General features: G+C 39.4%; 1 protein-coding gene and 1 long non-coding RNA gene across 4 annotated transcripts; one reads left to right on the forward strand and one right to left on the reverse strand.

Annotated features, from left to right (window-relative positions):
- spire1b (spire-type actin nucleation factor 1b) lies at positions 1-27,962 on the reverse strand. Of its 3 annotated transcripts, XM_079561423.1 has the most exons (18): positions 27,504-27,962; positions 24,480-24,508; positions 16,339-16,569; positions 14,719-14,844; positions 10,334-10,408; positions 9,764-9,928; positions 9,505-9,591; positions 8,998-9,127; positions 8,555-8,596; positions 5,645-5,820; positions 5,284-5,377; positions 4,566-4,710; positions 4,318-4,429; positions 3,793-3,930; positions 3,504-3,574; positions 3,378-3,405; positions 2,658-2,953; positions 1-2,110 (listed from the first exon to the last, which is right to left on the reverse strand). In XM_079561423.1, the coding sequence occupies exons 1-18, from the start codon at positions 27,766-27,768 to the stop codon at positions 1,855-1,857; spliced, it is 2,466 nt and encodes an 821-aa protein (XP_079417549.1). In that variant the 5' UTR covers positions 27,769-27,962; the 3' UTR covers positions 1-1,854. The 3 variants fall into 3 exon arrangements, with proteins under 3 accessions (XP_079417549.1, XP_079417550.1, XP_079417551.1); XM_079561424.1 differs by lacking the exon at positions 8,555-8,596 and having other exon boundaries at positions 27,504-27,961; XM_079561425.1 differs by lacking the exon at positions 4,318-4,429 and having other exon boundaries at positions 4,568-4,710; positions 27,504-27,960.
- LOC306966622 lies at positions 11,698-13,858 on the forward strand. The gene is made up of 2 exons (XR_013793123.1): positions 11,698-12,199; positions 12,949-13,858. It is a non-coding gene; the product is annotated as an uncharacterized lncRNA (long non-coding RNA).
- Positions 27,963-27,983: the final 21 nt, after the last annotated feature.

Raw genomic sequence — 27,983 nt, forward strand, 5'->3', positions numbered from 1 at the left:
TGTTCATGAGTAGTATTACAGTTTTATTATTGGTGTCAGCATTTGTTGCACTTTCCACAAAGTTAACAAGGTTTTAAGCTACAACACCACATGCACGATGCTGCCTCATTTCTGCAGATGTCAAGCTTCTCCTGTTACTTTGATTAAATCAAAAGCAATGTCCCACTGTAATATCCATGGAGGCAACACTGATTTGTTTCCAAATGTTTGAGTAGCAAGTTTAATTGTAAAAAAAAAGTAATAATTAAACAATATATCAGATGAGTTTTAAGGCAAATTATATGAATGACTAGCATTGAACCCCATCTAAAATAAAGTACAAAAACGTTTTAGTTGAATGAAAATTGCTGGGGTACTGTTTTGTTTTAGTGTTTATGGCTAAAAACATCTCTTTCATACCTCTATAACAAGTTTTTGCATAACAGAACAGGTACCTTGTATCAAATGTTGAAGAGAACCACAGGCATAGCTTTATATAATTGTGGAATTTTAGCAATTGGAAGTTTTATGTAAACCTTTCACAGCTGAATGGTTTAGATGATTCAGCATAACTTGTGAAATACAAATAGACCATTTGAACTGCAATATATGTAGATGTGTGTGTGATGTTCTGGGTTAGTATCGATTGTTCTTCATTAGCATTGGAAAAGTGCCGTCCTTCCTTGAGACGTTGCACTAACAATAGGGACAGTAAGTACTCTGAAAATGCAATGCAATCTGGGATTAATGGAGAGGTACGAAGAGCAGAACAGATACGGAATGAAAACACGCTCTCTCATTCATTCACTCCAAGCATTTAAGAATCAAAATTGTCCAAACATTGTGTGTCTTTGGACAGTACGAGGAAAAACAGGAAGAACGCGCAGTAACACCAGGAGGACATGCATACTATGCCAACAGTCAAAATGTTTGTTAGTGCCAAGTCAAAGGAGAGACAATCCATATTTCTGTTACTTAGTCAAGGGGACTGATAACAGGGCAATTGTGTTGGATAAGGTCAGAATAAAAAAAGTGGGGTTTCTGTTGGCACTATGAAGTTTGCCCAAATCAGTGGCAAAAAGGGTATTGTTTTTTCCCCCGACTGCCTGGATGTTGCGATAGTCACCAGTTACAATAAGACAAATTATTACTAACACTGTGCAACTCTCCATTACACGACTGTGTACTGTTCACTCACATGTAAAAATCTAAACCATATAAAAGTATTGTATATATACTCTCAGAATTTTTTATTTTACAACCTGATCATTGTGGTTTGTGCGTTCCTTGCTAGGATCCAAAATGTCCTCCTTCTTACTTGTGCTTTATATCAGGTACTGTAAGAGTAGAGCAGTAGTCCCACCAAAAGTGAAGGATTATCCACTTTGAGGCATTGGCAACAGTTTTAAATCATGTCAAGTGTCTGACCAGAGCTTAAAGGATTGATAATGAAGGCAGATGTACATTGATCAGGCAAAACATTATGACCTAATGTGCAGTCTATAAAGCCACAACTATTCTGGACATCAGAATTACCATTGCCTTTAGCCACTTCAGCTACGGTCGCTCGTCTGATGGTACTTGTTGTGACTACTATGGATCACATTTATTACAGATATCTTTATCATTCACTACGTGCAGAACAGGATCATCTCACACAAGCTGTAGCTTTGGAGAAGCTCTGAAACGGTGGTGTAACCATTGTCAAATTGTCTCAAATCCAAACACATCGCTGCTAAAGACAAAATGAAAGAGACAGTCAGTGGTCATAATGTTTAGGCTGATGTGTGTGTGTTTTATGATTTAGAGGAGCTGTACACAAACGCAGCCTCTTAACCAGCTTTCCAGTCTTCACATATGTGCCATTTCTATAGCTCATATTTCGTTGATTGTTCTTTCTGAAGGCCGGTACTCCTCCCTGCTCTTTGGAGACGACATGTAAAAGGATTGGGTCTTGCGTTTTAGGCGGGCCCTCTTGGTGGCCAGGGACAGACTGTGCTTGCTGGAGGCGATGATGTCGTGGATGAACTTCTTACAGTCGACACAGACCTCCATCGAGGCCCAGTCCTCCGTCAGCTCAGAGGGAAGCTCCAGCTCCTCGTGGGACTTCAGGGAGCCGTGTTTGGAGAATCTAAAAATAAAATAATGAAGAAAACATTAAGTTGGGATCTGTAATAATATTTAAATGTGTTCCAAAGGTTTTGTGGTTTGTTGCATATGGCGTCAGACATGCACTTAAGACATAGTTTATTCATGATAAAAATATTTTTATTAACATTGAGGAGTGTGGAGAAGGACTGGACATTAGTCAGGACTTATTGTCCGAGTGCAGAGACACTATTTGTAATTGTATTGTATTTCAAGTCTGGTTATGCTCCTTTTAGACTGGGATTCGGGACCAATTTCACAAAGAAACGCAATATCAACAAGGACAGAACTGAAGAAGTCCTTGGAATGTACCAAACGGCCTAAATATTTATTACCCAAGCATTAGTTACTACTTTTATCTAACCTCACCCTAGACTTGCTCGAATAATATCCATATCCAAACCCTCCACTAGAGGTCGGTATAGGCAGCCCAAAGAAACATCTGGGAATAAACAATAAACTGATACCTGACTCTGACTGGGTGCTATTTCTTGTTTCAGTAATTCCTAAGACAATAAACTTGCACTTACTTGGACATGGTCTTTTGGAGGCCGTGGCGTTGGGGACTACTGGTAGATTTGTCCCCTTTTGGCGCTGGAGGTGCGCCTGTCACTGATGAGGCCTTCCCCGCTGCTTTGAATCGAGCCGCCCTTAAATTCGGAGATGGTGATGCTTCAGTCACCGCTGCAGCTGTGGATGGTCCCGGTGCCACAGTCAGCTCCTGCCCCACTGAGGCCATGGCGTGTACCCTGTCCCGGGGCAGAGTGTTGGTCGAGCCAATGGAGTAGATGGGTAGGCTTGAGTAGGGCTTGGACGGCAGCCGCATCTGAAATAGCCAAGATGAAACGGGGTTGTCTAAGTGCAGTTTTCAAACTTAATGGATCATATTATTCCCATGAGAAGGATACTGGCTTTAAAGTAGGACTTAACTACAATCCAAAGGCCCTCTTTTGAATCTTGGTAACATTTAACTTCCCTTGAACATAAAACCATCATTTAAAGTATGTTTGTAAAAGCTTGTATTCAGACGTCCGTGGTTCCATGCACTTGAGAGCTAAATCAGTCCTCTAGCTCGCTCACTCGTCACTGCCTCTCACAAACTCAGACTTGAGTCCTAAGTCTACAGTTTGCTGGTTTCAACTACCCTTTGCTGTTGTAGCAGAGGTATTATTATAATCTTTTTGATTGAAGTGGAACCAAATAATAATAATAATAATAATAAAAAAAACATATCTAAATTGAAAGCTTACCTTTTTGCAACACTGTGAGCAAACAGGTCTGCAACGTACAAGGCATTGCATCATAAATCAAACTGTGCAATTTACTGTATCTTAGATGTTAAAGGAAGATGTTGAAGAAAACTACTGAGAACTTACTTTTTGCAAAACTGACAAATATATGACCAAGTGAAAAAGGAAAATCTCTTTGTTCGGCAGCAGAAGCAAAGCTGAAACAGAGAATAATATTCACGTTAACGCCATAACCAAAGTCTCCTAATGTACAGTAAATATGTCCACTTCTATTTAAGATGTACATCTGAGGAACTTGTACACCTCTGCATAATATTACCTGATTGCTTAACAACTTTTAATGAATGTTTTGAAGTGTAACTGGGCTACTAAAGTTGATAAAGAAGAGTCCAGAAAATGTAGAGTATATTATCACCTTGCCCTTCTTGAGAGCCGTGTACACATCTTTGTACTGCTGAAACTTCTCCAGCTCAGCCTTGACCAAAACCTGTCGAATGTGCATCACCTCATCCACAGTGAGAGACAGGCACTCGACCGGGAAACAGAACTCCTCCTGCGCAAAAACAGAACTCGAGTCTCAGAAGTGAAGGCACATCACCAGGCAGGAGGATTCATCTATTGTGCATGTTTTTAGTGGTAGGGATAACTGGTGCTCCCGGAGGAAACATACATAGGAAGAAACCATGTAAACTCCATACTGACAGGGCATCGAACCCGAATCGCTAACCACTGCGCCTCCTATATTCTAAGCTCTTTAATACTTATGTTGTTACATGTTTTTATGTATTAGTACAATACCTAGAGCAATTTTAGTGACAAGAACCACTAATTGCATGTGAGGTTATAAATGAATATAGAAAGTTTGTTGAATGATGACTTCTGTGTTAAAATTGGGCAGATGAAGTGAGCTAAAGTATTATTGATCTAAGGACGGTCCAACCTTATCAGTCCTAAATCGACTGGTGCAAAAGTCCCAAAACAGAGTAAAAACAGCTTTGAGCAGCTGCTTTACAAAGGTCTCAATGGGAAAAGAGCTCCACAGGGACAAAAAGATCCCGACCTGAACAAGAGGGGTTTTATTTTATGATAGAGCACAAATATATAAAGTCAGACCATATGTTACGATTGTTTTAGATTACAACATGGGCATAATGGTTGCAGTGTCCAGGACAGCTTTAAACATTTCTCACCAGAGACTTGGAGCCCTGCCTTGTGGGAGGCTGGAAGAGTTTGACGTTGGTGGGTGTTTCCTTTTCGATAGAGTGTCTCCTCTGAGGCGTCTTGCGTCTCTCAGGCTGAGGAGTGGATGAGATCGGCAAAAACATGGGAGGAGCTGTTCATCAAAAGATAATCACGTCAGATTTTTGGTCGAAAACTAAACAAATCATTACAAAACTGATCAATGCCTTCACTAAAGCATATTCACTGAATTGAAATCGAAAAGCAAAAATGCAGCATTAAAGAAAAAAGAGAAATGTATCATTTGTTTTTTTGCAGACCTACTATTGCCTATTACCTATGGGGCTGCACAATAGATCGCAAAAAATATATTGTATCACAATATTGTGATGAAATATTTGTATCGCAAGAAGCCAAGATATATCACAATATAGAGGTAGACATCCAAACTGAAAATGCATGGAACCCACTGTATAAAGTTAGTTGTATTTAGTTGTAATTTTCCTAATTTTATTCCATTCAAGTCCATTTGTTCTTGAAGTACTTTGTTTTTTAGCAAATGACTTACTATGTGTGTTTACATTGAATAGAATATCCTGTGTTGAAACAGTTTAGTAAAATATTGCAATATTATTACGGCAATATTGCACGCCTGTATCTTGAGTGTTTTTTTATTGTGCAGCCCTAATAGTCTGCATAAATGAAACTTATTTAAAACAGGCCTCACTCTTTTTGCCGATGACAGATTCAGGCGATGTATCTTCCATCATTGAAGTGGCCACACTCGAGCTGCTCGCTGACGTCCGCAAAATCATATCATCCTAAAAATAAAACAGTACAAAACCATATTACTGTGTGTATAATAAGTCAACACAATTTAGAGACTATAGTATATTCTTTATGTAGTGAAAGTTTGATCATATATGTATTATTTCAGTTTATTTTATTTTAAATGCTTATGCTGTGATACATGTAAAATATCAATGTAAAAGAACAAATTGAGCAACCAGACCATTATCGCTGCTGTTACTAGTATGAGTCAATGTACTTTAACAAAGCATCCCCTCACAGCAACAGCCAACACTTACATCTGAGTCTGAACTGTCGAGCTCAGCCAAACAGGGGGCTTTGAGCAGTCTCTTCCTCGGAGGGACCGACTGGGACCCCGGGGCATCTGTCCTGGAGCTGCCCTCCCCTGCACCTGTCCCATTCAGCAGAGAGAGGGTACTGGACGTCCTTCGGCCCATGTACGGACTGAACTCATCTGCACACAGCCACAAGCAAATGGTGACTCATTCAAACTGACCAACGAGTGGGGAATGGATCTCAAAACTCTGAAACCACTTTACCGCCTGTTTGAAATGAGATTTTTTTTGCTAAAGACGGCAACATGTGTAAAGAATTCTAAATTTCAAATATACATTTTTACTTGATTTACTTATGACTACTAAATAATTACTAATTAATCTCTCTCTCATCATCAAAATCATCATTTGAAAGCAAGTATATATCATATCATTTAGAAATTAAAAGCAAAAGTAATTAAATGTGGAATACCCCTATTCCACATTAAAGGCTGTGTTTTGAGATCCATTCTAAGGTACAAGGACTGAGGATGGTTTTAGTTGGTCTGAAAGAAGCCGGGCAGGACATAGTTACACACAAAGAGCATGGAAGCCTCGTTGATAAAATATCTATTTTGGGGGAGTTTCCTGAGTTCCTGATGACACCATATTATTTAGGGAAAGTGGAAGTTGAAACCAAGTTACTTCACACTAAAAAGTAACACATTAACTCATTATTTTCTTTAGAAAATAGTTCGAGCAGAAGTCATTGAAGAAGGAAACTGGGTAAGAAGAAAGAAGACAAAACCAGGAATGAGCTACATTAATAAATTATACGTTGCCAAAAAACCCTGACTTGGGATTCAGCACAGGGAGTATGGTCATTTTGACAACGGACCCCTTTTGCTGGATAGAGAAAAGTCAATGGAACATTTCCCCTTATCAATACAGTCTTATCTTTGTCCCAAGTTCTGTCCATTTATACCTTTGAGTTCAGGATTTAGATAGAGGAAACAGAAGTTAACAGCCAGGGGATTGAGTCAGGTTGTTATCGGGTGATCAAGCCGTTTCGAACCACATTCTTGGGTTCATACTTTACCTAGTCCCGTACGGAACAAGTCCTGGGGCATACTGCGAGTTTTGCCAAAACCTAAAATGGGACACCCTCTTCATTACAATCAGTGTCGTTTCATTTGTGTTAATAAAGCCATTTTGTAGACCACAAACAGCTTCATAGCAAAAACCTTTTAAATAAAAAAAACATTTAACAAAAAACAACCAGCTTTGTCTCCCCTCACGTCGTCAGAATATATGAAAAATGAATCAAAGCTAATGTTACTATATATGGTGTACTGTGTTTTGTCCCTTCAAACAGATAAATCAGTTTAGTTTCATAATAAAAGAATGGCATTTGGAGTGTGTATTAAAAATGAGTGAGGCTTGTGTGATGGAAAGAGACACTGGCGGCCTGTTTGCAAATTGATAAAGGAAGTCTTCCTCTTCTTTGTTATGGTTATTACAAAATTGACAAAAACCTCAAATTATGATAACATGAGTCAACTAAATAATGTAAAATCTCTTATGATCTCAATAATTTTGAGAGACGGTCTCATTCTTGTCCACCTAGGGCCTCCGTACTTCAAACTGAATCTGCAAAGTCACTGTGTGGAACATAAAGGGTTCTTTTGTGTCAAAAAAGTACTTTCACCACCCTGGTAATTACATTATTGACCTGATGTAATAAAATTCAGCCAGTAATGTATGTTCTGTAATGTGCTGGTTTTTCATCAGCTTTTGTATTTTACTGCTTTTTGTTTGTTGTTTTTATCACATTCTTTATCACCTGAGGTAACTTGTCGCAGCTCAAATGCATCGTACCACGAGGGTAGACCAGACAGTAAAGCAGCTCATTTTATGACCGAAAGGTTGCTGGTTCCAATCCATGTTTCACCCCCCTCACCTGTATATGAATGAAGTTCATATGTGAGTGGTTGGTGGTGGCCCAGCGGGCTGATCGGACTAATAATAAGTTCCCAGCTCCTGTATCTGAATCTGTGTCCTGTGTCTGAGACTTATCCCACCGCCGACTAAAACACAGCTTGGTACAATGATAATAGGATAATGATAGAAAACAAAAATAAACTATATGATGAACTATATGACAATCATGATATGATTGTAGCCACAGCTGCCCTAGGTAGGCTGCCAAACTGGGCCATAGGCCTCTTGGACCACTACCAAGCACTCACTGACAAATGTCCCACATTCAGACATATGCAATGTGAGTGAAGTGCCTTGTCCAAGGACACGTGACTTCATGCACTTGTTGGAGGAGGGACTCGAACCGGAAATCTTTCCGTCATAAGAACCCACTTTACACTCTGGGCTACCGTTGTAGTAAACGGCATGTGAGATATGACAACTTACTGGAAGTGAAAAAATAAAACAGCAAAATAAAAACAATTTATTGAAATCAGCACAAAAACTATGTTTAATGTGTTAAATAATAAATTATATACATAAAAAAATATGTAATATTACAGTATTGGCTGAATATACAACATTTGTGAACGATATTCATCTTGTCAGGCCAATAATGTAATATTTATTATATTAGCGGCTGGTGAATTGTTATTACATTATTGGCCTATCACGTTATCGGCTTACTACATTATTTCCCTCTGATGCCACTGAGATTGCAAAATCACTTTTAAAGGAAAACAATTTACTTGTCTATTATCTGACAGACCAGTGTCCCAAACCATTAATGTCATAACAACAACCAGCTGACACCGACTCACAAATCATGAAATGAACATGTGTTCACTGTAGACATCCAATTATGCATATGTGTATTACAACGAATGGCCACAAAAACATGTAGGGTAAACAAAAATTACAAAGAAGCCAGGTAAGCAGCAGGTGAGACTTTACCTGACGCATCAAAACTGACAGACATGCTAAGTGGCCGAATTACTGCAAAGAGAAACAGTCATGGCATTGCACATTGTTATTAAAGGGGTGTCTTACTGAATATATATGTACAAGCCAGATGAAGTAACTCGCATGTTAGTCGTTACATGCATAGTACAGTTTGTTAGCTAATTACAGACACCTAGCATTATTATTTATAGCTTTCACTATATTGCAAACAATATAGGAAATAAAATAATAAGCGGCAGCAACATAAATGGTAACAATATTAGCTACAAAACCAAATCATAAACAAAGAAGAAGAAGAATGTTAGCTTTATTTGGGTTTGTGACCATTCAAATGACATTTTGGTTTGACTAATGATTTAGCTTTATCAATAGTGATGTTCAGTTTCAGTGTGCAAATGTGCTCGACGTCAAACACAGACACAGAAAGGTCTTACCCAGCCGGCTCCTGCGGATCATATCAGGCGACACGGGTCTAAGTTTCCTCTCAGACTTGATCTCCTCCAGGATTCGCTCGTGAAGTGTGGGAGGGGGCTGTGCTGGGGGTTTCAACTTGCGGGCCGAGACCTGCCATGGTCATTACAAATATTGAGTTGATACAAAGCACTTTAAAAATATATCAATGCACTACACTGGGACACTAATAGTAAGCTCTGCCATGGTTATGAACACATAATCAGATTAACACATCCAAAAACTTGTGTCTACTTTCCAAAGCCACAGGGTGAGGTCATCTTGGGTCAAACATTTCAAAGACTTCTTCATAACGCCGTGCCTCCTTACGGATTTATTTTACAGTATTACTTCTAAGTATTCTCTAATTTGATGAAAACTGCTTTGTCATTTATTATTGGGTAACCCATTCACCTTTAAGTGAATAAAAACAATATAGGAGGATTATGAATGCTTGCACAGGAAATACATGAGGTGAATGTTGTACTCACAGGGTTCAGAGGAGGTCGAGATCTGATGAACTCGAGGATAACTTCATGAGCACTTTTCTTTAATTTGGGAGGGATGTCGCCATTCACCTAAAGAGAAAATAATGAACGTTTAGGAAACAGCACCTATTGCAATGAATTAAAAGCCTAATATGCAGCATAACACTGAAGTTGCAATACAGACAGATGGTTTACTTTAGTTCTATTTAGTGGCTACTTTCTCTCCAGTCCATAATATGTTAATATACCTTGTCTGACTCACCATGACTTTGCGCAGTTTGTAACGTTTGGAGCGAATGTCGTCCATTAACATCTCGTAGGGCGTGAGCTGGTACTCGATGGGCAGAGGGTTGTACTGACGCTCCTGAACCTTCTTCAGCTTCACCCCATCTCGAAGGCCCCGCATCACCTGCACCCAGCAAACCGCCTGGGAAACACCGGGAGAAGTCAAATAATGTATACTAAGGGAATGTAGTGCTTAATGAAATAGGGACAAACACAAATAGTGAGATACAATGGGGCAAAAAAGTATTTGGCTGAAATCTAATAGGAAGTCTATGGGGAAACTGTAATGGATGATGCTTATATGATTGGCTTTAACATTTGTGGATTCCCCTATTTAATATCTATTGGATTTAAAATATCATATCGGCTTAGAGACTTACCATCTGACAGGAGTCAACACAACATCAAGCCAATCATTTTACATTACTGTGGCATCTTTAAAATTGCACTTATAAGTAAGAACCATATGAGTAAAAAACTAAATATATTTGAGCAATTCATTTATATCTAAACATTTGAACATTGTATATACACCAAAAAAACGTACCCAGTCAGCATTTTGTAGCTCATTAAGCTCTCGCCCTGGTCCCTCCGAGGAATCTTCCTCCATTTTACGCAGATTCTGATAAATAGGACAATAAAAAAGGACAAATCTTTCAGTTTAAACTGTGGAGTGGACCGTTTTCACTTACGGTTGCAATGCATATTGTACAAATCAAATATGTTTGTAATTGCAATTGACTTTTGCAAAGAGGACTTAAACATAGACCCATGCCGTACACCTGACACTTAAGAAACTGCTCTCCTTTCGGCCATTACAGGAAACTATTGTGTGTAAACTGTGGGAACTGGCTCAGAACAACACCTATATTAGACTAGAGCAAGTTACGAGAGGAAGAAGCAGTAACACAGCAGGCAGGCACATAGAATGAAAATACTGCAGGTTATGTTCATCCTGACTCTACTACTAATCTTCAGTCATTATTTCAAAATCAACTACATTTTGCTTAAACATTACATTTGCTTTGTATATTCTTATCAACTCTATTCATTGTCATTTTTTATTTTAGACAGAAACCCAAACTAACCTCTGTGACCTGGGACTGACTAGAAAGTCAACAATCATTATTGGATTAACACAAAATCAAGTTGTTTTATCACAGTTTAATTACAGATCTTTCATGCCTTATAGTAGTATAGTGCCGTGCATTACAGTATGTTTTTTTTTTTTTTTTCACACAATGTTTATGATCTTCCAAACAAGGGACTCTCATTACATTATACAACCAACCAATACAAGCCTAATCATTAAAAGCTTAGATGAGGGGAAGCAGCAAAGAAAACCTACATCTTAAGGCTTTTTACTCAAATAATAATCAATTGGGAGATATAAAAGTGGGCCCTTCCATCTTCTTGAGTTGGTCCTGTGCTTTGCGGAGTGCAGCCTCCAGCTCGCAGTAGTAGTAGTCATTATTCATTCACTCCACACTCGGTCGCGGTAAGCTGTTATTGAAGCCACAGCCGCCCTGGGGCAGACTGTCCATTTACCACATGGCTATATAATGTGTTGTTCATATCCTGAGCTCTTATTATGTCAGTGCCCTCTGCTGGACACGTGTGGAACTCTTTCCTTTTTTAAATTTAATGCCCCCTAGTGGCTGGAATGAGCATACTGGTTATTCTTTAAAAAAAAATCAATAAATCCTCTTGGGCCATATGCTTGACACCCCTGGTATAGAGAAACCAAGCCACTCACAGTGTCATATTAAAGGGACTATACTGAGTTTAAAAATGTTAAAATTAAGTCTTTTCCACCCCCTACATGTTCCAGCCATGTCCTATTGTGTAGAATGAGCCAAAACTGCCTCCAAAATCCTGCACTGTCACTCAAAAAGGTGCTATTTCGCTGAATTATTGTTATTGCGATATTTACTGCCACGCTTTAATGTAGTACACCTGACTGAGAGAAAGTCATTATAATAGTACTTTCTTCTAATTTGCGACCATGCCTCATTATGCTACTGCCGGCAACTCATGCAGCAGAAGCCCCAGCAAAGCCACACATTAGCATTTCGAAAGGGTCCCAGGCCTGTTTTAGAGACGAGGAGGGAATTTTAATTAAATCTGATCAAGTACAAACACCAGCTAAAAGCCAACGTCAGTCACCAGGACAAATACTGCAATCATTGCTTATTACAGGTCTTTTTTGTGGGGGGTGGGGGGTTGGTTCTGTTTGCTTACACTGTGTTGCGTTTGTCTTATAAATAGCGGGAGCCTTCAGTGAATGATTCAGCTTTTTTCTGCTGGATTTCTTTCAGCGGGGGTGACTTTGTGGCCATACAAATAGAGAGACTTTGGCAGCAATGTTGGATTATGGGGACAACCACATTGCAAGCAAATGTGAGGCAATGAGGTGAGCTAGGGCTGAACGATATTGAAGTGACTTGCGATATGCGATATGGCTGTGCATATCGCGATAATGATATTATTACGATATTTCACCAAACGCGATTGTTCCATTTTTTTCAGCAAATTGTGTCAAAAGAAGACTTAAAAAACACCCAAGCCGGACCAAAACAAGGGTAGAATTTAACCTCTTAACTCCCGCCTGAACCGAGAGGATCTTTTTCCTCACATTATCAGATTTTTTTCCATCATTTTTTTGTTGGGTATTCAACTCATTTTAGTAACTTTTTTGTCATTTTTTTTTTGTCATTTTTTGGTCAAATTTTTGTCAAATTTTTTGGTCAAATTTTAATCACATTTTTTTAATTTTTTTTGTCACATTTTTGTCATTTTTTCGTCATTTTTTTAGCAATTTTTTGTCATGTTTTCGTCACATTTTGTCACATTTTTGTCAAATTTCCATCAGTGTTTTCGTCTCAGTTTTGTTGCTTTTTCACAGCTTTTTTCCAGAAGCTTTTGGCCTGGGGTAAAGCCAAACTGGAGAAAATGTGCTCAGTTCAGGTAGGATTTAAGGGGTTAACAAAGCTAGTAAATGTTGAACTAAAACTGAACTTTTACACATGACTTCAATGCATGAGTTTGCAAAAAAAAATGGGTGGATCTTGTTGCGATATATTGGGGCTTCTCGCGATACAGATATTGCATCAGCTAATATCGCGATACGATATTTTTTGCGATATATTGTGCAGCCCTAAGGTGAGCTGCAAGAAGCACTTAAATGAAAACAATCACTCCACCCATTAAGAAACAAAACATGTATATCGCTTGATCGAAAACACAGCTACAAGTGTTTTAGCTTTACAAAATTGGACAGTGCTCTGAGGCTGGAAGAGCATGGAAGAGTATGTTTTCTCATTTGTACATGGACTGCCAAGTAAGTCTATAGCACTGTCTCACCATCCATCAGATTCTGTTACTTATTTGTTTAATAGAGTCCAGCCCAGAGGAAGAAATTACTGAGGAAGTTCATAAAAACAACAAAAAACATTTTAAATAATCCAACAAAGAAATTTGTCTTGGTTCAACAAATGTGATAATTTCATAAAAGAAAGGAACTAGGCAACAATTGGGATCTGTTAACTGCAAAAAGCTACACTTGTCCCCATGTTCTCCCCCCTCAGATCACCTTTTCAGCTTTCTCCACCCTGCAATAAGAGCCTGCCAGCATTATGTAACTGTCCAAATCCCCTCCATTCATTCAGATGCACACAGTAAAAAGGGCAGCAGAAGAAATGGTGCATAGAGGAGAAGCCCTGAGGTAACGCAGTCCGCACTCAAAACATGTCCCGCCACAGCTGAGCCCTCTTTCACTCACACTTGCCCTGAACGGTTACAAAGGCCTTAAGGATTGTTTGTACTTGATAACATCTTATAGCATCTAATCGGTTAAAATCAAAGGGTCATTGTGTGATATACAATGTTCCACTACTTATTACCAGGCTTGGATGGCTATGGATGGCTATACAGACTTTATGGATACACTTCATCATTCTGCTTATACAGTAAATACTCTGATTGCAAAATGCTACTTCATTCAACAAGGCCAAAACGTTGCAACAAGCAAACACTCAGACTTATTTTTCATCCACAGAATAATTGATCATCTTCACAACAATGCAGAATAGCCATGACACAGAACAAGTCAGCATGTCTCCACACATTGGCATCCATATCTAACATGGGCTGCAAGTGCGTCTGTCCCCTTTAGTTTTCCACATAATCACACTGTCGTCGGCCGATGAAGTGTTGAGAACAGCTCGTCATGTCCAATATGTAATGCAACTGAATTGACGCAGATAAAGCTAGAATCTATGTCGAGTAATGAAGAATGTGCTAGAGATAGAAGTGCGTCACAAGACTAAGTTTGAATTTCTTGTTAGTGACGATTGAATTCTTTGAGCAGACATTTCCATAGACGATCAGCTGATTGCTCCACTGTCTTCAGGCTAGGGCTTTCTGCAAGAACGATCACGATCACTCCACAGAGTGACTCTTACTAACCACACAATCTGCTTTTGATGAAAAAACAAAACAAAACCAGTGGAACTTTCAAGAAAACATACACATACAATAGTGTCCATTCATTTGTTAATCATATTTTAATTTTAGATTTTGTAGTACTTTGACAAGATCTTGATATGTCATACATTTGTAATGAATGCCTAATGTGTTGCTGTTTAATCCTTTAGTATCAAAACAAAATTCATAGTTTAAAATAAGGTTTAGCCCTATGTTAATTCCACTGCCTCAATCATCCTCATTTAGTCTTTACTTAGTTGTTAATTAAAGGCCCTGTACCCTGTTTTGTCCCTAAGTAAATTAACTTATCCCTTCTTTCACTATTAGTGTATTCAAACACACCTTTTTCAATGTAAGTAAACATAGATATAACAGTTCCTCCAATTGTTATGAATTTTGACATTAGACTGCAAAAGAAACTACGGCACAATAAAATTGGTGACTTACCTCTTTGGCATTTCTGATCTTCTCCAGAAATGTCCGAAGCTCCCTGGTTTCTGTGTAAAGCGCCCGACACACGGCCTGGTAGTGACTGGAGGCATCGGACAGACAGGGCAGGTGGGCCGAACACAACTTAAGAAATGCAGAGCAAAGATATGTGAAAATTGTTACCAGACATTCATGATTTTATTTACAAAATGGTTCAAACCAAATCCCTCGTTCATTACAGTAAGCTCATTATATGTTGATTATTGTTGAGTGCTGAGTAATATGATTTAATTTATGCTATGCTATAATACTGCCTTTTAAATAATGTGTTGTTTTTTTGTTAAGACATGATTTACAAGCTCGGCAACAGGACATTGGAATAAACACCAAAATGTTCCATGGGCTTCACTAGCTCACACTTTTTGGAACTGTCCTACATTACTTAATATTTAACAATAGATTGTATTCTATCACAGTAATTTTTTTTTGGGTGGTTAGCAACTAGAAGATCCCAGGTTCAATCCGGGGCCAGACTGTGCATGTTCTCGCTGCGCCTATGTAGGTTTCCTCCAGCTGCACCGGTTTCCCACCACTAAGAACATGTACAATAGGCCAGGATGAGTGCGAGTGGGGGATGACGAATGGAAATTAGCCCCTGGCTACAATCCAGCGTGGTGAGTTTACATGCATGAGACCCAGTGTGTCCATTAACATGCACTGTCCCAACCAAAAATAAACCAAAAGTAACAAAATAGCCATAGTAGTATCAGAGTACATGTAAACATTCATTTGTATCATGTACTGTATCTATTTGTTAGAGTACAGTAGGGCAGGATAGTGCACACTGAACTGACTGAGCAGCAAAGATGATTCAAAGAGAAAGCAGCCTGCCGTCAGCAGCAGATCGTACGCTGCTCCTCAGAGTGTGTGTGTGTGTGTGTGTGTGTATGAGCCAGTTATGTAAACAGTAAAGAGAGATGTGAGGTCTGGCAGAGAATCTCTGCTACACTGGACAATACATACAATAGAGAGAGAAGCCGGGCACAATGGTGTGGCTGCACATCCGTGGCTAGAAGCAATTTTTATGTATTTTTTTTGTTTAAGGAACATTTAACATTTTTGAAGTGTGAGACCTGCCTAAAGCAATTCAGGCTAGAACCATTTTAAACATCAAATATCTTACTAAGACGAAAGGAAAAATATTGCTGTGTTTCAGGTAACATCACAGCATTGTGAAAACTTTCCAAAGATAGAACACTGTATTTTGTTTATGTTATTAAAGGTGTTCAATCATTTTACACCACCGTGAAACCCATCTATGCAGTTTGGGAATATGATGAGGATTTAAGTGTCATTCGCATAAAAACACGACAGCTCCATAGTGTGTTCGATGTATTTATCAGTGCTGACTGGTAGCTAACAAAGATTTTTTTGCCAATCTTTTTGTACTTTCTTATGTTTGTGGGTTTATTTGGTCAGGACAGTGTCAAACAGAATACACACATGGGCCTCATACGTGTAAACACGTCATGCCGGATTGTAGCCATGGGCTAATTTCATCCATTGTCCCCCACCTGCACTCTCTCTCGCTCTTGTTAGTCTATGGTCAATGTTTGCTATTTTTCCTGACCGATGTACCTTGAGAACATCTCTGTATCCGTGGACACTGCAGACCCCATCAGAGTCGTCCTCTCCCTCATCCTCTTCCTCTGTCGCCTCATATCCTTCGTCGGGACAGGGGTCGGAGTCGGCCATGTTGGTCATGAGGTCGATGAGCTGCTCTAGAGGTGGGCTCAGCTCTCGCTCCTCGTTCTCTTTCAAACCGAAGTCTAGCGCTTTGTAGATCATGATCCCCAGAGACTCAATCACCTGAAACAGAACGACACAAGCTTCATCACAATGTCCCAATCACAAGTTATTGAAGCGGTTATACTATTCATTTTAGTGTGCATTAGATAATTTCACATCTTCACATTCTTTCATCTGTTTCCATCCATGATTTTGACAACTTAGATCAAAGAAGGAAATTGCTTGGTGAGGTCACACAGTCCAATAATGAACCCCTTAAAGCCACAGCATAAACTAATTCTCCTCATGCTCAGCCAGACATGACAATGCAATTTTTGCAACATTTTTGGGTTTTTTGCAATTAGATTTGCAATCTATGTTTTAGAACTAAAATGTAGTTCTTGGTGAAACAAACAGAACCATTAACAAGACAACTAAACATCAACCACTACACAAAAATAACAATCACATGCAGATTAGAAAACATGTTTGCAGAACGAGGTCTAAACTACAGGATATAAAGGCTTTATACATTATAAATCCTACTTAAATCCAACAGAGACACGTTATCTAGTTGTTTTCAAAGCACATTATATCACCTGAACAATTGCTGCATTTGTGCACCCCTTGTAAACAACAACAACAACAAAGCCAGTCATTCAGGTAACACCCAACACATGTGTATATAGGAGTTAGAGATAAATTAAACATTGATAAGTATCTAAGGCTACAGGGGAAGTAGGTGGGGAAAGGTTATTAGAGCATAGAATAGCATGTCACAAGAAAAGCCTTTTTTTCGACCGTGACTTATTCACACATTAGTTCACAAGTCGACTACTGTAAAGCGCTTTATGTCGGTGTTTCACAGTCAACCCTCCAGCACCTCCAGTTGGTGCAAAATGTGCAGCACGTTTTTTCACAAATACACCCAGACGTCAACACATCACCCCAGTCCTTTTATCCCTCCACCGGCTCCCAGTGTCATAATTTATCTTTTTGTTTTGAAAGCTATTAACTGTCTTGCCCCTCCTTATTTGTCAGACCTTCTGTCTGTCCAAAACACTGACAGGGTCCTAAGGTCCACAAACCAGCTCTGGCTTTAAGTCCCAGAGCCAAGAACAAACACTGGAGTGATCGGCTCTTTTCAGTCGCTGGGCCCAGACTCTGGGACAAGCTGCCTCCTGACATGTGCACCATCACTTCCGTTTTTAAAGCCCGGCTTAAAACGTATTATATTAAATTATATTCAGACTGGCTTTTAATACTCAGTAATGACATTATTATTATTTTATTGTTATTGTTTTATTATCGTGTTATCACTTAATTGTTTTCATTCTCATTTTGCTTTGATTGTACAATAAAGAACTTCAGCCACCTTGAGTGTTGTAAAAGACTTATAAATAAATGTTCATTTATTGAACCAGGCACAGAAGAAGCAGCTGTTTAGTTCACATAAGCTAAAGTAAAAAGGTTTACAGGTGTAAATTGTTGCCACCCTGACACAATAAAGCTCTTAGTCTTGTCCTTCCTCGGCCTGTGACAGTATAGCTGACCTGTGCTTGTCTTTACGCTGTGTTGCCCATTTGTGATGACGAACACTTCTGCATTTCACAGTTCACTCGTGTCTCCTCACTTCCTTTACCCGTTTAGCCTTTCTGCTCCAACGCTTTAAGCCCTGGGAACTTTATTGAGCAGCTGAGATTTCCAAAAACTCCCCCTGGCAAACGAGATGTTGAACCTCAAGGGGTTTTCCATTAACACACTGGAATAAATCGAAAGGCTAATAGAGCTATGTTTAATAGCTTATTCATTCCTTTTTCATCGCTAGTATAACAGCACTGAAGGTGTGGAGTTCATGCATTTTTCTGGTAAATGGATGCCGTCATGGTGAAAGCATGGCTCATGATCGCATTTTTGACGCTTTAAGATAAGCAATTGATTGAGTCTGGACAGTGAGACGAATGTTGCAGCTGTGACTAATTTTAAATAGTCATTCATTATTAAAGCAATGCCTATAACGGAGTCTACAGGAAAAAAAAAACAAATGCTGTGTTCAGAGTGACAAAATAACGAACTAGGATGCACTAGATGAGATTTAAAATGATCACCCCTCATGTTATGGCAATCACTTTCCACTGACGAACCAGGCACAAGGGCAATTTGTTTTTTATCGAATTGTTTCAAAACAACTTAATAATTTGGATATATATATATATACATATGTGCTGCAGGCTGAAATGCCAAAGCCTGTGGTAGTGGCTTGTCCCAGTCTGTCTATTATGAGTCTCTGCATGTTTCTCAGGCATCATATATCAGTGAGGTCCCAAACAAAGGGGTCCCACACAGCTGCCCCTCACCATCCTGCACAGCCCCAGTAATATTATCAAGGGGGAGGAAGTACCTCACACTAAGCAGGAGTGATCTCCTCATTTTTGTGGCATTGGTTACCCAGTTCCTGTCGACTGTCTGCCTTTCCCATTAAACCAGTCAGTCAGTCATGCTTACTTGTCCAGTTCATTTATCCACCGTCACACCCACTCGGTCTTATTCAGTGTTCAACCCCGCATAATTATTCCCTATGGGGTTGCCTGCTCTTGTCTTTTGTCTTGGTGTTGACAATGCCTTCATACAGCAATGAGTTCTACCAACCAAACGCAGTACCTCCCTATGCCACTGTCAGTGATTCAGACAACAAAACATGGGGGAAACGTGTAGCGGGAGTGATTTCAAGCTAGCACAGTCTCAGTCACATCACTAATACATAAAATAAATATCCACTTCAATCTGCTGTCCACAAGGCCTGCAGAAAATATCAACTATAAGCAGTTCAAAGCAGAGTAAGCCTAGGTCACTCTCTGACGCATTGCACAGTAGATGATATTTCATTAACAGTAACACAAGTCCACATAAAATGGCCTCAAGAAACAATAACAACAAAGAAAATGTTTCACCTCCTTGTAATGAAGACATAATTGAGGTTATAAGGGGGTGTCTGGTCACATCAAGGTAAACAAAACGTGGCATTGAAAACGTGTGTGATAAGGTTACTCAAAGAAGCAACAACAGCTGTCAGATACAGACCACTTTTAAGGTATACCGTAGTATTTAAAGAACTACGATAATTGATATTAAAATTTGAAGTTATTTCTAATTAACTTAATGTGTTATAGGCTGATATGATTTGACAATATCCTGCCATACATAAAATAGCTCGGAAATCTCATCCTGTCTATTCCCAAAGGATCATGGTTCACGGGAGTATCCTAAATTTCAGTACTATTATCCAAATGACAATTGGACAGAGTATTGTAAAAATCATGACCTGAAAAGAAGACAAGAAAGAGCAACACGGGGTCAATAAACTATAAGAAAAAAAAAAGCTTTTTCCAGATTGAGTATACTTTTACTTGACGTAGTTTTACATGATTCTGTCACATCAGAGACCAGAGCCAGAGCCACTGATTTAATCTATGCCGATGTATTGTACAGCAGCAAGTTACACAAACCGAGGGCGATAAAGAATTTCAATTTGTTCACAAGATAAAAGGTGTAAAAAAAACAGAGTTGGCATATTTCTCACGTCGAAATTATATTTATCTCAACAGATCTTATGGACGTTATTTCACATTACTATAGAAGAGAAGGACGAATGGAGTTTTGGGTCATTTTAGCAATCTCTGAACAGGAAAAATAGGATTATCTATTTCTTCATATATTTGTTGTATTTGGTTATTTGGGTGGTGCCAAGTGTGATTTACAGAAATACTGGACACAATTTCCACGATTATGTAACTAATGCTTCTACTAGCCGTATTGAAAAAAGGTGTGTGGGACAGGGGAGTCGCTTCAATCACAATGAAGCACTAATTAATACTAAAGTCCTGCAAGTCTTGCCATGTTGCTTCTAAACAGTAGACCCCTGTTTTAGCGAGACACATGAGACCAACACTCTGCAAGCTTCACTTCACTAATATATGCCACACTACACTAATGGGCGCAGTACTTAGCCTTTAGTGGCTGTGGCTAAAGATGGATTTCAGACTTTAAATGCAAATGTGCTTCGTATTGATTGCTGCACAAAAGCGTCACATACAGGGAGTTACACAAAGCAGAACCCAGGTCCTGACTCAAGGTACCAGAAAAGTTGTGTAGTAGTTGTGTCAGTTCCATCACAAAGGGCATCTGGTGTCAAACTTTATGTAATTGCTGCACACTGTGGGGAAGTGATTTTGTATTGCTACACCAAAGGAGCTGTTATGATGATGATAATACTCAATACCCAATTTTGTCATCATCATAATTGAAACCAGTGAGTAACTGGAGACTCTAGTACTAACAAGCCTTGTATTGTGGGAGGTTGGATTCAATGTGTCAAACAGCTGAGTGGATTATTTTCCCTCCTGCTCTGCACTTTGACCTCTGAACGTCACATGACGATACTGAAGCCGACTGCAGATCTTCAGTGAAATAAATGTATCTTCCATATCAATAAAACTCACAACAAAGACAGTCGCTCATGTTACTGCAGGAAAATGCAAAAAAGCATTGAGCATAGTACTACAGTCAGGTCAGAGCAACAATATCTCTACTGGCACAAAAGCCAAAGTGAATTCTCTGTATATTCAGAAGCCAAATCCTTCAGTTATTACTAGGAATGATGTCCGTTGGTATATCAGTAGTCAATCATACCTGTTTATATAATTGACATACTGTATGAGAGACGTTTTTGTGAGATAACTTAAATGGTCTTAACTTATAAAGCGCTTTTCCACCTACAAGGCACTCAAAGTGCTTTACAGTAAGGATCCACTCACCCATTCACACTCTCATTCACACACCAATGTACGCAGACACCAGAGGCAAGGTGGGTGAAGTGTCTTGCCCAAGGACACAACGGCAGTGTGCGACTTTAGGAGGCGGGATTCGAACCCCTGACCTTCCAATCATGAGACGACCTGCTCTACCATCTGTGCCACTGTCGCCCCATAACATAATATTTTCTACCCTAAGACTTCCCCCCGCTCACTTCCGTCAATAACCTTTAGGAGTTACTGCGCGGACGTTGTGCTCCTCGTATCATTACGCCTCACAATATAGTCCCCCTTTTTATCTGCTTATAAAATCGACATGTTACATTTCTGTGTAAATATACTTCGCATGAAAACACTTTATTTAAATAGGGAACACGTGGAAGAGCTTGGTAGCTTCTATCGTGAGCTTTTTCGGAGCTATATGACATGTGGGAGAGGCTGCGTATGTGCTCCGTTTGCGTGACAGAGCGCGCGGACAAAGACCAGACGGGGATATATTAACACGGCTAAAGTGAGGTAAGAACATATCTCAGTATGTAAAAACGGTGGTCTATTCCTTTAAAGGTCTTCAATAATATCGTTTATTGGCAATATTTTTGTGGCTGAATATATCAAACTTCAAATTCTGTTATCGTGACAGGCCTAGGTGCATGGATTGTGAGTTTGATCGCTTCTGTTTTCAATTCCAAGATTTGTTCTTCTTACCTTCTGGTTGCAGGTGAACACGGATGGATATTTGAGGAATAATTTTCTGTCATTAACTACTGTATGTGAATTAAACAGGGATAGTATTTCCCAGCCTTAGTCCACAAAGGAGCGTTGCTTACATTAAACACTAAAATGTCAGATTGGCTCTAATCCTTTCTCAGGCTTCAAAGCCATTGAAATGCTGCAGGAGCAGTGAGAAGTGAACCCAGGCAGTAAAATGCTGGCTGAGAGGAATGCGATCAAAACATAATCCACGTTTGTCTGCAGCATCACGGGACAGAGTCAAGCTGCAACAGAGGCTAGGACTTTACAAGTACCCTTTATTATAAAATCTCAAGTGCAAAAAAACATTTTTCTTTTACCAATCATGCTTGCTGAATTTGTTGATTTTGTTTTTTAATTTAATCTAAAATTTGATAAAAACATGATCACAAGTAAAGAACTATACTTGTGCATACATCATAAAGTGACACAGTATCCGCCTATTGATACAGTTTGCTCCAGATGTTGATTTTGGCTTTGACACATAGCAGAGGGTAGCATAATGACCCTATTCCAAAAGAAAATTAGGACTTGTGCCTTTCACAGATATGATCACAAAGTGCTGTAAATGGGAATATTTTATACTCCAGACATTGTGGTGATAAGCTACGAATGTCGGTCTGACAGACCCAGACCCCAAGATGCACGGCTGCACAAATGTGCCGACCACCACGATTCCTACTCACTCACTCACTCACTCACTCACTCACTCACTCACTCACTCACTCACTCACTCACTCACTCACTCACTCAGACTTTTGGTGGTAAGGGAAACTGGTGCACCCAGAGAAAACCTACACAGGCATGAACTTCTTGCTGTGAAGCACAAGTGCTAACCACTGTGCCAATGTGCTGCCCACAAATTAGGATACATCCAGGTTGCAGCGTGACACGTGGCACGGCCAGTGGATGTCTATGTCAGAAAGACACCCCTCTGCTGTGCTAACATGCTAATGGTATTATTTTTTAAATAATTGTATTTATGATTTTAGACAACATAGCAAACACAATATATTTTCTTTTCTGTACAGCTTTTCAGATACAAACCCCAACACATGTTAGTTTTGATCTCTGAAATGTAATCTATCAATGTTAACTATTACTGTACTACTGCGTCAATCTTAATTATTTATGTACTGATTTGTTACATTTTTAACTTTATGGCTCCACCTCGCCATGATGTGCTGCAGACTCATTGGAGGGGAAGGAAAAGGGCATCATCTGACTCCCGGACCGCATCATTTCTCACAGTTCACGCTCTTTCAAAACCATGTGGACTTAATGTGTCAGCTCCGGATCCACACGTGTCTCTGTTCACCAATCTATGGCTAATTCCATGCAAAACATTTCCTTCATGCTAGAAAACTCAAGAATCAAAGAGCAGTTTTATCAGACAGTGTATTGCAGGAACTCAGTGAAAAGCTGCTTAGAAGGGATTTGTCTATGGAGTTTCACATTCCCCGAATGTGCTGTGAGGTCCAGGGAAGTGTGTGTGAACAGTCCATCTGTTTTTATTGTTCTATTAAACAGCTCAACACAAACCTTCAAAACTACAGGAGATAAAGGCCGTCCCAATCCCAGACAAGTAGGATCAAAATTGTATGTCTCTAAACTCACTCGCTCTAAAATATTAACTTTCTTACTCCACTGCTGGAAATTAGTGGCGTGTCTTGTTTAATCATACTACAAATATTATTATATTCAACAGCTTTTCATAAATAGTCCCTTTGATTTATTTCTTTTAATGTTTATTGTATATTTTTTTATTACTTTACAGCGCCACTAGTTTAAGCTGTAAAAGTGACAGTGCAAAGGGGGGAGACTGTGCCACGTATATAACCCTTTAATTACATCGTCAGATGAGGGTCCATGCTGTGTGACATTTCAAAGGAGCTAATAACATGGGAGGAAACCAGCTGAGGTCTAGAGACTAGAGCTGTTAGTGAACGCCTAGAAATGGGCAGGGATAAAACGTATGTCAGACTGAAATAAAGAATTCAAAATCAAATGTAGATGCAGGATCCTTGTGTATACTACTCTACTGTGTGTAGTATTCTATTACACATTTTACAGCATCTTTTTTTTTTTTAATCAATTACTGGGAAACAAAATATGTTACAACAACAAGAAGCAGAACAAGCATGTGCCAAAGGAAAAAGGAAAAAATGTTGGGCTTGACAGAAACCTATTATCAAAAAAACACAAATTATAATATCATGGCATAAAATATATACATATAAATTAAAGTATAAACCACAGACGTCAAAGCTTCCTGCAGCAAAACCCACAGAAGGACAAGATGTGAGAAAACCCTACAGCCACTGATCAAACATAATCATAATTCTGGGATACATTTGCAATTTAACAGACAAGCCACCGGATATGCTTTGCTAATAAAAGGCAAGAGTCAATGTAAACAAAGATACTCACCTCAGCTGTTGTGCAAGGGCTGAATTTACCTACAGAGAAACAAGAAAACATTAGTAAACAATGTGTATTATCAACAGTTCTATTGAGCATAAATTTGAGGTCAGTGCATAAATGCGTTCATTGAGCAAAATCAATATTTTTCCTCTTATAGGTTTTAAACTTGAGCTGAGGATGTTGAAAGTTTGCTGTTTATCTATTGGGAGCTTTACAACTGTATGCATTTTCTGAGTTAGAAGAAGTTTGTACATTTTTATTTTATCTGATTTACTAAGTGCAAAATAGAAATGGCGGTAAAAACAAAAAGGACAAACTCTGTTCAGAAATGATGTGGGAATTTTGCAATATAAAGTCTTACAACATGATCTGTAAAACATGTGATCAATGACGACAAAACTCCTGAAAGCCCCGAACTCAACAAAGACGGACACACACTATCTCCGGGCGGTGTCTCTGAATGCCTCAGCTCTTTGCAACAGGAACAGCTGACCCAATTAACAAACAGGTTTTTGTAGTAAGACACATGGAGAGAGTGACTTTGACATCACTGCATGACCTGGGATTGCATCAACAGATTCGAACAGCAAGATAACAGCATCTTCCACAGTTTAAAACCAATGAGAAATGGATTAGTCACTGTCTAGGTATGGCATGAACATTGTGAGAAAAACAATAGGATGGATCCATGTAACGGCAACAGTTCATTTCTTGGAGGAAAAGAAATGAGGAAATTAAAGAGTCAGCAAATAGCATGACATAATATCCAATTAAATTAGCACCTTACACTGAATACATCATTACTAAAGTGGATCAAAAACAATGGCTTCCTTAAGCACTTATGTGGTAGTTTTATGTTGTCATTTTTAGTTTTTTTTTGTTTTCAGTAAGGGCAGCCTGTCCCCCATCCAGCTGGAGTCCACTGCTGAGGGCAAGAGCAGTACCAATGTACAGACCTCCTTATACTATTATACTCATCACAATATGCACACATGTTCAAAGCATCCAAGTCTGGAGTCTCTGATATTTTCACAAAAACATCTAACAGAACAAATAAGCATGCATCTTTATGCGTTCTGCCATAGTGATTCAATGCATCCATAGAAGACTGTACCACAATCTGAGAAAACAATATTTTGTGCCTCTGCTTAAATTACTTTTCATTCTATGTAACATAATTACTTGTCTATTGCAAAGGCATATAAACATGCTATTATTTACCTTTCATGGCATCATTTATTATTGCACTGAGGACAAAAACACCCCTTTGCATCCACAATTGGTAGCATCCATGCTACTAAAAATAGCCCATTCATTCAAGACACTGTCCAAGCTACAAGCCACAACCAGCGTCATCATCACAGCTGTGTTCCTTCAATGTGATTTTAAAAGTCGTTTACACAAAACATTTGGTCCGTTTATTGGATTTTGCACTGAGTTTGCAGCACTGGAGGTTGTATGTTGCTGGGGATAAATGCATGTCTCTGGGGCCCTGATGTAGTCCATTACAGACAGAAGAAGATGGATGGGGAGTGCATGGGTGTCTACTAGGCTGCAAATGTGATTATTGCAACCCATAGCTTTAGCTTAACACAATGTAATGTAATGTATCCTGTTTATTAAAGGCACACCGCGTAGAATTTTACTTATAAATATAATTGAAATACTAGCATTTATTTTATGATAGATCATCTCATCATTGAAAAATACCTCATGAATGCACAAACAAACATGTGTGTTTGCGGTGAGCAGCTCAGCTCTCATCTAAGACATGACTGTATCTTTACCAGGAGTGGGCACGTCTCCAGCTCGTCTCCATGGAGATGTGACTAAAGGCAGTAGAATTTGAGATTAAAACAGGTTAGGTTCTCATCAAAATCTATTCTTTGATGATAGAATTCTTCTGTGTCGAGATGGTCAGTAGAATCATGTTTTGCACTAATGGCAACAGTATAGTCCAAAATGTTACACAGTGTCCCTTTAAATACATGTTTGTATTGCCAAGTGTAGCTTGGTCGTCTATATCCAAGGTGTTACCTATAAGCACAGATTTTGATTACCTACATTTGAGATGAGCCTGGTAAATGTGTAAATGAGCCTTTGGTGTGCATTCATGAGTTTAAATCATTACCATAATGTGCAATTAGGTTCAAGATTCACATGGTGACATAAACTTGACCACAAGGAGTAATAAATGGTGGTGCTTTTTATGTGCAGAATGTTCGACCCATAAGCCAGAGCGCTACAAAAATATAATGCAATGTACAGTACAACAAAACATATTTGGGGTATTGCTGATTCGTACTGGACAATGCCCCTCCTTGACATAGAGCACCCGTTCATTAATGTGGCACCAACACATTCGATCCAACGACATAACCAGGCTAATATGAGGAAAACACTACCTGAATTAAAAATGGAAAACCACATGACCAATGCACGTGTCTTCAGTCATAGAGAAATAGTGAAAATAGTGCTTTATCACGGTGTACACACAACAGTACATGAGAGGCAGCAGGGGCAGAATGGGGGTGGTATGGAGAAAAGGAAACAGCTCTTTGTTTATGGTCAAGTGTAGAGTGGCAAGCAAGCACTCGGTCTGTGGTTTGTATAGTATGTTACAGACACAAATTATGCAAACAATTTAGACTAAGCTTTAATGATGGGATCAGATTAGTTAGTTCAATGGGATTGTATATGTTGTGTTATGTTGAGTGCATGGTATTTTGGCACGTGTCAGGTGATCATGTCACATACAGCAAAGTCAGATTGGCCACTTCTTTTGAAATGTGGCCTATTTTGGTATTATTCATCAACATTAATTGATTGGGCCTAAATGTAGAGTGAGATAGATGACTGCTGAATTTATTACCAAAACAACAACATATTAATTTAGCCTCTACTGTAGCTATATAGTCATAAAATGTAGTCTATTGCAGAGAGGGCAGAGTAGACTAGAATCATCGTCTAATTATATAAAAACAAAAACAATGTTAGTTGAGCTAGCTGAGTGCGATGGTGAAGCTGTACCTTCACATGTCTGGTGCTCCATGCGTATAGATCCGTCTCTGAGAATCCTAACATCCCCTGGACCTGATATCTTTCCCGGGGCCGCGTCTGAGGATGCTCCGGCGGTAGACCCTCTCCTGCAGGCCCGGTGTCCTCTCGCCATGGTGCGGCAGCTCTGGAAGCACACCGCCCATGCCTGCTCCTCATTGATGGGCTGGTTGTAAAGCGTCAGTATCTCCTCCAAAGACAGCTCCTCGGCGGGACTGAGCGCCGTCGCAGCATCCATCAAACCAGCGGGTCCAAGCCGAGGCCAGAGTGAGCTAGCCCCGGCACATGGAGCCTCTGAGGAGCCGCAGCGGTGATGGAGGTGATCGTTCCCCGCCTTGTTTAATCGGCGCAGACGGAGAGCGCGCGTGTGGGTGTGTGTGTCCGTGTGTGGTGCTGTGATTCTGGAAGCTGAGCTCGTTTGTCCTCATCACATGATCCTCTCTCTCTCTCTCT

Source organism: Gobius niger (assembly GCF_951799975.1).
Source record: "Gobius niger genome assembly, chromosome: 8".
Classification (NCBI taxonomy): Eukaryota; Metazoa; Chordata; class Actinopteri; order Gobiiformes; family Gobiidae; genus Gobius; species Gobius niger.